General features: G+C 35.0%; 2 protein-coding genes across 2 annotated transcripts; both read left to right on the top strand.

Annotated features, from left to right (window-relative positions):
- LOC109331600 (pyruvate kinase, cytosolic isozyme) lies at window positions 1120-4551 on the top strand. Its single transcript, XM_019566201.1, has 3 exons — window positions 1120-1482; window positions 2560-3021; window positions 3431-4551. Exons 1-3 carry the CDS (start codon window positions 1234-1236, stop codon window positions 4241-4243), a joined length of 1524 nt encoding a protein of 507 aa, XP_019421746.1. The 5' UTR covers window positions 1120-1233; the 3' UTR covers window positions 4244-4551.
- On the top strand, window positions 5225-11616 carry LOC109331935. Its single transcript, XM_019566741.1, has 8 exons — window positions 5225-5488; window positions 7884-7950; window positions 8623-8700; window positions 9295-9347; window positions 9569-9705; window positions 9793-9857; window positions 10102-10160; window positions 11286-11616. The coding sequence occupies exons 1-8, from the start codon at window positions 5297-5299 to the stop codon at window positions 11373-11375; spliced, it is 741 nt and encodes a 246-aa protein (XP_019422286.1). The 5' UTR covers window positions 5225-5296; the 3' UTR covers window positions 11376-11616.

Raw genomic sequence — 12288 nt, 5'->3', positions numbered from 1 at the left:
TGGATGAGGCAAGGAACTCTCCTAAATCTTAAAAACTAAATAAGTTAGTTCAGTCTTAGAAAAAGAAAGCGTTCATGTTTAACAGCCATCATGCTTTATGTTGTAGGCTTATATTCATTTTCAAAATGATTTTGCACAAGTACTTCTGAGTTCTGAGTGCACTATTAGCCATTTAGCCCTACTACTTGTAGTAGCCATATAGAAATCTTTGCAAGTGGGTACTGTTTTAGTTTTAGGAGCTTAAATTTGTTAAATATGAGTTGGAATTTTAAATGATGTGTCACTATAATATTGGGCGAGATAGAGTCGGGGGCAACTCACATCCTAATAATTTTCTAATAAAAATCAACTCCTTCTATTATTCTAGAGCTCTTTGGGTCTAAATCATTTCTAATGATTTCACATAGAGTTTTTCTTGTTTCTTTCTCCCTCTAATTTTAGAATAGGTCTTGCTCCTTCTTTCAAGTTTGTGAAATAAGAAAACCTTACAAATGTGGTACAAGTCATGCATATATAGAATAAATAATTAAAAGACTGGAGTATCTGAGGAAAGTTGAAGTGACACATACTAATAAGAAGATAATGAACAGCCTCTACATGAGAGAGGTAGATTATAAACATTAGAATAAATTATTCATTGCATCCAATGATTCAACAAAAGAACGTATGCATCCAATGAGTCATTAATTATTTATAATTATTAATCATTATTAAATGTCATCAAAAAAGTAATAGAAATAAACGGTGAATGATGAATATCTTTTTTTAAACTATTATATTAATCTCTCATAAGAGAAGGTAAATATAACTAAATGATAATAAAATATCTGTTCATACTAATATTATTAAAATATGTTATCTCCTTTAGCCATCAAAATTATAATATTTGATTATTAAGCAAAAAATGTAACACTGGTAGTGAAATTTTTTTATACATTATCACTTATATCATCTATCAATCATATTTAGCAATCATCCAATTTTCAATAAAAATAATCTAAATAAATGATAGATGAGATAATAAGTATATATAAATTTTTACATGAATAGATATTAGGATATTATTAGTGATTTGTAACGTATAAAAAAGGGAAAGACAATAATAAATGTATAACTGACCTTTCCTTTCCTGAGGCACAAGTCACATCAACCTCTTCTTTATCTCTTTATCAATAAACATCAAAAGCAGTGAAAACACAGAGTTGAACATTAATCTAACCCTAAGCGACAACAATGGCTGGTAACGGAAACGGAGATATGGTAACGGTGTTAGAGAAGAGACCAAAAACGAAGATCGTGTGCACTTTGGGACCTGCATCGAGGTCTGTGCCAATGATCGAGAAGCTTCTGAGAGCAGGAATGAACGTTGCTCGTTTCAACTTCTCTCATGGATCTCATGAATATCATCAAGAAACTCTTGATAACGTTAGAACCGCCATGGAAAATACCGGTATTCTATGCGCTGTTATGCTTGATACTAAGGTATTATTTTTTGTTATTGTTTGTTTATGAATATTAGGTAATAATGATGGATTTAAGTTCTTTGCCTGTTAGTTATTTCTTATTTGCATGAGATTATGATTTCTTTGACAATAGCGTAGGGTTGCATGGAATGGTGAAATCTTCATTGAATATTTTTAATATTTAATTTGACTGTATGTATGGTTAAACAGTCACTTTAATGATAAAATTAAAAAAAAGATGTGTTTAAACCAATTTTAGTTGATATTTGTTTTCATCCAACTTTGTAAAGTATTACTAAAGTGTTATGTTGGATGAAAATAAGGTCAATGGCTGAATGTGGGTGTAAATGAAAAAAAAAAGTTTAGGCAAAGGGATCTCTCCTTCTTTATATGTAAAAAGGCGACATAGTATATGAGACTCACACCTAGCGGGGTTTGGTAGATATATGTAATCTTACTCCCACAAACAGAGTGGTTGTTTTCAAGAATTGAACTCCAGATCACAAGGCAAACAACCTTATCGTTATGGCGAGATACACCCCCATTATAAGTGGAAATTGGTTGACGCTGCTTTAAATGCACACATTCTCATAACACTTGATAGTTTTATCTACAAAGTAGACATGTACTTTCCTCATAAACTATCAAGTGTTGGCATAAGTTGTTTGAATCAGTTGTTCAAATCATACTTTCAGTTATTTTTATTGGGGGATGTGATTAATGTAGTACTATTTTAGTATACAAGATCTTCTTGATAATTTGGCTATATTGTGTTTCCTATCCAAGCCTTCAAGTTTCAACCATTTCAAGAGGTTCTTTTATACTCTGGAAACATTACATTATTTCAATGAAAATGTAACATGTGGCACTGTATAGTGATATAGGCTATTGAATCAAATATGAAGCATTTTTATGCTGATATTGAAATAGCCTATTACAAAATCAGATTTTAACAGCCAAAAAATCCTAGAGTTTTACTGTGTGATCATTCTAGTTCCGGAATCTGGTTCTAAATTTTTCTCTTCATAGATTTATAGAGTGAGACTAAAATTATCAAGTTCCTTATGTTTCGTTATATGTATCTATGTTGTTATAGGGGCCTGAGATTCGAACTGGATTTCTCAAGGATGGCAAACCGATCCAGCTGAAACAGGGAAACGAAATAACCATTTCAACTGACTACAGCATAAAGGGAGATGAGAAGATGATATGTATGAGCTACAAAAAGCTGGCTGAGGATGTGAAGCCTGGGATGGTCATACTCTGCTCTGATGGTACAATATCCTTTAAAGTTTTGGAATGTGACACAAAATTGGGTTTAGTTCGATGTCGATGTGAGAACTCTTGTACTCTCGGTGAGAGAAAGAATGTTAATCTGCCTGGAGTGATAGTGGATCTCCCAACATTGACAGAGAAAGACAAGGAAGATATCTTAGGCTGGGGAGTTCCCAATAAAATTGACATGATTGCACTTTCTTTTGTCCGAAAAGGTTCTGACCTGGTGGAAGTTCGGAAACTGCTGGGGAAGCATGCTAAGAACATTCTTCTTATGTCTAAGGTATGTAGTGTTCTTTTTTATGGAAAAGTATATTCCCTCCATTTTTATTTTTATCTGCTCCATCCGCAGGAATTTTTTGTTCCTATTCATCTGTGTCTCATTTTGATCCAGTTAAAAAGTGTGTTGGGATCCTATTTGTTATGAATTAGTTATGATGCCATATTCTCCCCTCCACTTTAATGCGCTCATTAATACATTTGTTCTGAGCATGTTGATTTCCTTGCGTGTAGAGGATTGCAGATGCCTGTTGTATCCACACTAATTTGTCGTATTGAATATTATCTATAACAGATTTTGGGATGTTCTTTAGTGAAAGTATCTCATGATTATCTTCTGATATTTGCTATCTCTATCATATATTAATTACTTGTTTGTGATCGCCTTTTCTGTCTATTACTTCGCGTGGCAGGTTGAAAATCAAGAAGGGGTTGCAAATTTTGATGAAATCCTTGCAAACACAGATGCGTTTATGGTGGCACGTGGTGACCTCGGAATGGAAATTCCAATAGAGAAGATATTTCTTGCACAGAAAGTGATGATTTACAAGTGCAATATCCAAGGAAAACCGGTTGTCACTGCGACCCAGATGTTGGAGTCAATGATCAAATCTCCCAGGCCAACTAGAGCTGAAGCTACTGATGTTGCCAATGCAGTTCTTGATGGCACAGACTGTGTGATGCTTAGTGGTGAAACAGCTGCTGGAGCTTATCCAGAACTTGCTGTTCGAACAATGGCCAAAATATGTCTTGAAGCAGAGAGCACCCTTGACTATGGACTTGTATTCAAAAGGATCATGGAGCACTCACCAGTGCCCATGAGCCCATTGGAGAGTCTAGCTTCTTCTGCTGTTAGAACAGCAAACTCAGCTAAAGCGGCTCTCATATTGGTTCTAACTAGAGGAGGAAGTACTGCAAAGTTAGTGGCGAAATACAGGCCAGCCATGCCAATTCTTTCTGTGGTTGTCCCTGAGATTTCGACTGATACCTTTGACTGGACATGCAGTGATGAGGCCCCTGCAAGGCATAGCCTGATATTCCGAGGATTGGTTCCAATATTAAGTGCAGCTTCTGCTAGAGCTTCTCATGCAGAAACAACAGAAGAAGAAATAGAATTTGCCATTCAACATGCCAAGACAAAGGGTCTCTGCAAGGATGGGGATTCTGTCGTGGCCCTTCATCGTGTCGGCGCTGCGTCAGTCATCAAAATATTGACAGTGAAATGATCATCCATTAAAAGGAAGAGGTCACACCATGCCTCTAAACTTGCCTTTTGGGTTCAACATGGGATGCATAATTTCAATTAGAATAATTTAGTAGTTTGGCCCCTGTTTTGCAGCCACCATATAAAGCTATTTCTTTCTATTTCCCTATTGTTATGACCTCTTTTCATCTGTTAAGATGATGTATGAGGCTTTTTGGTAAACTCAAAAACCAGCCTTCTTTTGGCTTCTGACTTGTTTTGCAGTAAAAAATGTTGGAGAACTATAATATCCATTTTGATTATGAAATGTATGGTTCACAGATTTTAATTCTTCTGGTATCAATTTGATATTTGATGACCTGATCATTAAATTACAATGATATAAACAAAGATTAAACTCTCAATTCTGTCCTCCCCAACCAAAGATTGTGATGTTGCTATATGGACTATAGTTCTTTTGTCATCAATTAACTTCTTGAAAGATTTAAAATGTTACCATATGATCTTGATGTGCAAAATTTTTATGTATATTTTCTACCCTTGAACTTAATAAAGTGAGACTATATGATCATTTCGCAGATTTTTATGTATATTTTCTACCCTTGAACTTAATAAATATTTATGTATATTTTAAACTCTTTATTTATATATATGTTTTATATGTAATCATAGAGTAGATCCACTTATTTCACCTCATATCCTAGTCATTAATTTTATGCATATTTAATGGTTTAAATTTATTCATTAATTTAAATCATATATCTTTTACTAAAAGACAAAAACAATTTTTAAATATATATTTTTATATCCATAATATTTTTTAATGTTTGTTACGAAATAACAATATAAAAATTAATATTTGAAATAAACAACCCATGAGCTTCTATTCTTCGTTTTTTTCTTCGTAAAAATAAGTTTTGTTTATAATCCACCTAATAAAAAGTTAGCTTAAAAGGGTATTTTGGGGAATTACCGCGTTTTTTTGGTAGTGTTTTAGATTTTTCCAGATGAAATAGAATATTGACCTATTTAAATCGAATCAACCAACCCCCAAACACTATCACTCATCGGGAAAATGGCAAACGCAGATTCGTCTTCTTCCTCTTCACCTCCTCCTCCTCCCGGAGATGCCTCATCGGAACCTTTAGCTGTGGCGGCGGTGGCTACGGCATCATCATCATCATCATCTTTGCCGTCGATTGCAGATATTCGATCTGCTGCTCGCTCTGCACAACAAACCTCTTCCACCCATCTACGTACCTTTCAGGTTCCCTCTTCCTCTCCTCTCACTTTTTTCTTCCATTCTATATACGTCACCGTTTTGTGCCTTCTTCCAAATTAGAGGGTTTTCATTTCCCTAGGTTTAATTAACTCAAATTTCGGTTAGTGTCGTATGGTTCCGCTAGATCCCAAAAAGACCATATGGTCATGGGTTCGATTAATGGGAGGAGTTAGGAGGGACAGCCACGCATCTCAAAAGAGATTAGTTGCTTACCGATAGAGTGGGATACATTTGGCAGTAGCAAAAAAAATTAACTGAAATTTCGGAGTAAGTAAAGAAAATAAGGACAAGGATTCCATTCTGTTAAACACATATACTGGACTAATACAAAGTAGTGCCACCATATAGTCCCAGAGAAATGAAAAATCATTGAAATTTTTTTAGTTGATTCTTAAGAATTTCAAATTTTAGCGACGTGTGTTATATCCTATCAAATAATGCTTAGACCGTATTATTTGGACCATAATGGGTTGTACATTTTTACGGACCAAAGTTGGTTGTGGGTGTGGCACATATACTCGATGTATTTTTTCTGGGAGGATGAGCTTGTTTACAAATTATTTAAATTGTTTGCAATGGCTAACCTGGACAGCAGAATAATGCAAAATGAAACTATTAATGATGTCAATTACCCCCTACCCCCTTTTTATATAATATCTTGAACACCCTTTTATCGTCAAAACTCAACTAAAACATTTACTAAATAGGTTTTCTTGTTCTGATTGTTTGAGCCTTGAGAAAAACAGTTTTTTCTAGCTTCTATTACATGAGTATCCCGTTGATTCCAATTAACAAACCTCTAAGGATGTAACGGACCTGTTAGAATGTTATGAGTTATTGTGTTAGGTTCATATTATGCGAGGAGAGTTATGAGCTAGGGTTGTACCTGTTTTATAATACTTATGCTGGACCTAGAATATTGGTATAAATAAGTCTTAGATGAATCAGGCTTGCCAATAGGAGCTGGAGCTGGAGCGGCCACAAACCACAATAGCTGCAGCACAGACCAAACCCTAATCACAGGGTCTTTCCGTGTCGCCGCTATTATGGCTGCTAGTGCCCAGTGCCCAGTGATGCGGTCAATCGGTCATAGTGACTGCGATGCTTAAATGCTATACAGCAATTTAAATCTGTTTTTGTTTTTATTGTACTTTCTGATTTAGGGATCCATGTAGTCGACCCACCTAGTGAGATTAAGGTCTGGTTGTTGTTGTTTTAATGAAATTTCTGATTTAGGCTCACTTAGATTAACGAGTTTATGTTATCCTCACAAACTAATAAAATCTCATAATCTAGGTTTGAAACTTCTTTGTTGACTCTCTTTGGATCAATTTCTGACTAGGTTATTGTTGTCCTTAGTACTCCCACTAAGATAACCCATAATATTGTATCCTCTTGCTAGAGGTGTCAAAGTGGGCCAGCTCAGGTCAATTGGGGCTGGCCAAAAAGCTCACATGTTAATTAAGCTGCCAAATTGCTAGTCTAGCCCACCTTGATAGGGGTTCGGCCAGGGCCGATGGTAGCCCATAAATATCGAAAGAGGGGTACACAATTTCAAGCGAGAGTATCTGCTAGTGTGGCCACCATCTTTACAAGTGTCACTGCCATGAATATTAATTTTACTACTTGTGTCACCACCACCACCATATAACTACTGCTGCAACTCACTTCAATAATGTCAGTATGCCACCTCTACCAAAATTTCCACATCAACTCAAACACCACTTATACCATGTCCACCAACCACTGCCAATGCTAGCCTTTAACATTATAAAGTCTTAGACAACACCTAAACAATAAAATTATTATTATTATTGTACTTTCAGATTCTTTGTATATTCATGCATAACTATTAGGATATCAACTGATTATAATTTTGAGAGATTTAGAATTGAAGTTAAAACTCCAAAAGTTGACCTATATTATCCAAACCCAGAAACATCTAATAGAACGCTAACACCTAATAAAATGGTGTCATATGGTCTAACCTACTAAACCTGTCTAAAATTATGAAGCGTGGCCCGTGGGTTTTTGCCATCAGGTATAAAATGGTAAAACAAAGTCAAATACTTTAAAGATTATAGTGTGCTTATTTTCATTGTATTTTTAAAATTCTGTAAATAAATGAAAGGTACAAATTTTCATTTCCTTTATTCTGCCGGGGTTGATCATGACTTATTTTTTTTCAAACTTTTGTTTATAAAGAATATTCATTTTCTAATGCCATTACCTTTTTCACCCTATGTTAGTGTTTCCTGTTTTTAATGTTCTATCTTGTCTGACTTGGAAGATCCTCGAGTATGTGTAATTCCTTTCTTATCATGCAATACAATATGAGTGACTCAAAAACTCATCCATGTTATGCATGATTCCATTGCAGAATTATTTACCAGAAGCAGTATCACAATATAGAACCTATGAAGATGCTTTCTTAAGTAAAGTTAAAGGTATTCTCAATCTTATTTTTTAAATTATTTTTCATAGATGAATCAACACATGGAATGGTATCAATCCTGAAAACTTTTGTGGCCATAGAAGCAGCATACTTGTTTCAGCTTTGCAGCAATCTTTTATTTATATAAAAAAACCTTCTTTTTCACTAGGTGGAGTCGATTACATAACATTAAACATAGTCATTTTTAATGGTTTCAACTTTTTCACCTCTTCGTCCCACTCTTCGTCCACCCAAATACTGTTCTTACAAAGGCTTTTTATGGTCTTTCCCGCTAATGTATTCATCCCTAAACTTTTTCTATCTTGTATATCTACCTATCCTACACAAAAGTTCTTACCTCTGCAACCTTGTACTCATTCTCTTCTTTGGGTGTAATCCTAAACTTGTAGGACAATCTTCTATGAGCACACCCTGTGTTCTCACACCAATTTTAACTTCATAATACATACTGCTTGTCTAATAAAGGCTATACAAACTCCTTTCTTCTCCTTAGCCTTACACAAGATCTCTATTGCTACCCTATCATAGGCCTTTTTGTAATCAATGATAACTGTTGGTAGATCTTTTTTGCTTCCTCTGATACCTCCATCAATCTTCATAGAATGTTATCTTTTAGATACATATTGCATTGATTTATGATCTTAAATTCCTGACCCCTTTGTAGATGGAATGGTGGTTGCAAGGGAGAATCCAGCTTTAGGTGCTGGTTTGGCTATTTCTGCTGCCCTTATTGCTATGCGAGGTATTTTTATTACCATCATTTGCAAATACAAGTATCAACTTCTCATTTTTGATAACGCTCAAAGTTTTTCTTAAAATACATAGCATATGTAAATATCTGTTAAAAAAACCTTACACATGAAACCTTATATGCCGGCTGTTTGTAGAATTTTGAAAAAAAGTGAGTTTATTTAAAGCTCAAGAAATCACTTTTTTAAAGTGTTTCTTAAAAAAATAATAAACACTTTTTAAAAAATGGTTTTGAGAAGTGCTTTTAAAAAATGCTTTATTGAAAAAAGGATGATTTTCTTAAAAAATGTTTCTAGTCCAATTCAAAAAAATCAAATGGATTGGATATCCGTCCATCCAATCTATTATTATGGATCAATTCATCCGTTAAGTTTGGATATAGGTAAATTGGATAATTTAAAATATGATTTAATGGATTTAGATGGATTGGTGAAGGCTTTTCATCAATCCATTAGGATCCAAATCTATCCAATCCATCCATTTGCCACCCATAGTTGTGTCTCTAGTCTGAAACGATTTTGTAAATGTTGTCTTGAATATTAGTATTTTTTATATTATAGTTTTTAAGTCCTTCCTGTTTTTGCAGCTCCAAGAAGGTTTCTGTACCGTCATACATTCGGCCGATTTCAGAGCGAGGAGGTATTTTGTAGTAGGACAATCGAAATGCATCTCTAACCTATGTTCTTACATACTGCCCTCTCTCTTTTTGTGATGCATGTATTCGTACTTCTAACTTGATGTATAGGGCCTTCAGCCTTGTATCTTGTATCTTTCATAGTTCTGTATCAAAACTGGTATATATTTCTCTAGTACATATTCTGTTGTTTCTTTTACCTTACATTACATGAATACTTGTTAAGGCAAGGTATGCTAGTGCTGAGAAGAGTGTGAAGGACCTGAACCAATCACTAGAGTTAATGAGGAATGAGAGCAAAAAACTGCTTGAAAGGACAACTCTTGCCGAGAAGGATATGAAGTATGGGTATAACGAGCTAATGTATGTATTATCAGCTAAGAAAAGGAATTTTGAGTTATTTGGTTACAACTTAAGTATGCCTGAATATCTAATTCCAATGTTGTTTAGGAGCACTGGAACCAAGTGTAAAAAGCTGGCAAAATCATTGTACAAGGTTGAAGCCAGAGCTGCTGGTAAGCCTTTTTTTTTTGTGGGAAAGTCACAGAAAGATAACTTCTGATAAATCATTTACCATCAAAGTAATCCTTTTTTGGCACATTAAATGGTCACATTTCATACACAAAACTAACATTTTGTTCCTTTATTTTATGATATGGAATTCTCTTTTTATAATTATTCCTTTCATATTTTCTCTGGGTATTTGAATATGTCTGATATCAATTACATTGTCATTTACCCTCTTTTATCTGAATGTAGATTTGATGGACAGGCTGCGGGAAGTACCCACTCGCGAATCTCTGGCACTTAGAGCTGATGTAAGGCTTTGTCTACTTTTCTGTGCATCTACCAAGTAGTTACATTCTCACTATTTTTCATCATATCCTTTTTATAAACATTAATCACTTACCCATTATTGCTTTGAAAGCATAATTTTATTAATAATTATAGTTGTTGGCTAACATACTTGTGGGTATTCAGTATGATACTCATTAGTCTTGAAATGAAATAGAATCATCGATAATTCGATATCCTATTAAAAGTTTAGCAGCGGAGATAAAACATTCAAATGAAAAAGTCATCTTTGACCTTTATTATCTTCTATTTGCCGCTGACTGTTTGATGGCTGAGCTTTGCCACTGTTGTCGCCACCGATCTTCAATGCCCCTCCCACCACTGCCACCAACTCCACCTTCTCCTTTTACCATCAGATTTCCAGATTCAACCAATTAAACACAATTGAAACTCCCCAACAGCAAACCCACGATTTTACATATCAATAACAAAAAAATGCCAGTCAGATCTGAAGAAAAGGGATGACGTGAACTGTTGGTCGCGTGGTTGTCCCAACATGGCGATGCTTTGATGGTATCTGTGTCACTAATGATAAGAAAGGTGTTCTGCACAGATATAAACGAGCCAGACAGTGGAGGAGTCTGTGGCGGTGTACGAAGGTAGATGGCGGTTGTCAGCTGAAGACATGGAGGAGTTCATGGCAGAGCGTGCATAAACTCGACATCAAAATTATGTGGAACACACAGATCTGGCCGAATCTGACAGTGGGGGAGTTCAAGGGATGGAGGTGTGTTTCAGAGTGGTGGCGGCGGATGGGTATAGCCGTATAGGTGACAACAGTGGCTGCGATGCGACAATAGTGGTTGCTGCAGCTGAGATGTAGACTGAAGCCTGAACATTGAAGGTGGTGATAAGATAGGAATTTGAAAATTGAGGTGAGGGTATGATAAGAAAGTTGAAACATAAACAAAGACTAGCTCAAACTCATTGAGTCAAAATGAGTATACTTTAACAGGCGCCATAATTGCTTAGTAGTAGAAATGGAGATATGTGAAAAAAAAGCATGGAAATATCAATTTACTTTCCCAAACGTCTAATTTTGTTTCATTACTTGATTATTTTCTCTTTGCCAAAAACCTGTTGATTAGGTTGCCTCTATGGTTTCAACTTTGAAGCGACAGAGGTCTGCGCTGGACAAAAGGATACTGAAGATCTCCGAGTTAGGGCTTGCTGTATGAGTTATAACAGATATGTCATGAACCTTCTTTTAATGCACACACATCTCAGATGTCCCATTTTTCTTCAATCAATTCTCCTGTTTGAGGATGTGGAAAAAATTGTATGAATAATTCAGATCCATGTACTTGGGGTATCCCATTTTTGTTTTGTCAATTCAGTGATCGAGTAGATAACCTTAATAAGGAGCAACAAGAATATGATTTTGTTTTAATATTACAGCTTCACAGCAAATCAACTATAGATTTTGAAAGAGTCCTATTGTATTGTCATTGTTTGCAGCTGTTAAGACCCCCACCTACTCAGTTTATGGAAATAACTTAATTTTGCTAAGCGCTTAACTTTTATAGAAGGAAATTTGCATTTGTAAAATTAAGATGCATGACAAGATTTACCATATATTACTTCCCATATAGCTGATGTTGAGAAGTGAGCATCATCAGAATCACTTGTATGTCCTCTCAAATGAATAATACTATTCATATAATTTATCTCATATTTGTATATATTTTGTCACATTTAAATATTAGTATATTGATGGTGTGAAGTTTTTTTCATTCCTAATCAATTTTAGATTAGCTGATGTATAATAACCTTTAAGATAGTTATTGTTACTGCCAATGAATTTTTGTACTATCAAGTACCACGTATCTCCTTACCGTAAGAAATTAATATTTTTGGGGTTTGTAGCTCTCCCAATAAGTGTTTTCAGGAATTGAACTCTTACCTTTTGGTCATTCTGAGAATCTAGCGTGATCTTACACCCCTTGATTAATACTTTCTTAGGCTTTGTTTCGAAGTTAGGAGGGAAAATGAAGGAGAGGGATCAAAGGGTTAGGAAGGGGAGGAAGGGAAAGGAAAATGAAGGAAATCCTCTCCCTTATTTTAGAGTATGAAATTTAGATGAAGGAGAAT

Source organism: Lupinus angustifolius, chromosome LG17 (assembly GCF_001865875.1).
Source record: "Lupinus angustifolius cultivar Tanjil chromosome LG17, LupAngTanjil_v1.0, whole genome shotgun sequence".
Taxonomy (NCBI): domain Eukaryota; kingdom Viridiplantae; phylum Streptophyta; class Magnoliopsida; order Fabales; family Fabaceae; genus Lupinus; species Lupinus angustifolius.
Note: the sequence above shows the minus strand (reverse complement) of the source record. Positions and strands in the feature narration are given on the sequence as shown.

Excerpts from the sequence above, each read along its gene's own strand:
- LOC109331600 (XM_019566201.1), top strand. The coding sequence starts at position 1,234 with ATGGCTGGTAACGGAAACGGAGATATGGTAACGGTGTTAGAGAAGAGA. Across the intron at positions 1,483-2,559 it reads CTGTTATGCTTGATACTAAG|GGGCCTGAGATTCGAACTGG; the intron begins GTATTATTTTTT and ends ATGTTGTTATAG. Across the intron at positions 3,022-3,430 it reads ACATTCTTCTTATGTCTAAG|GTTGAAAATCAAGAAGGGGT; the intron begins GTATGTAGTGTT and ends TTCGCGTGGCAG.
- LOC109331935 (XM_019566741.1), top strand. The coding sequence starts at position 5,297 with ATGGCAAACGCAGATTCGTCTTCTTCCTCTTCACCTCCTCCTCCTCCC. Across the intron at positions 7,951-8,622 it reads TTTCTTAAGTAAAGTTAAAG|ATGGAATGGTGGTTGCAAGG; the intron begins GTATTCTCAATC and ends ACCCCTTTGTAG. Across the intron at positions 10,161-11,285 it reads CTCTGGCACTTAGAGCTGAT|GTTGCCTCTATGGTTTCAAC; the intron begins GTAAGGCTTTGT and ends CCTGTTGATTAG.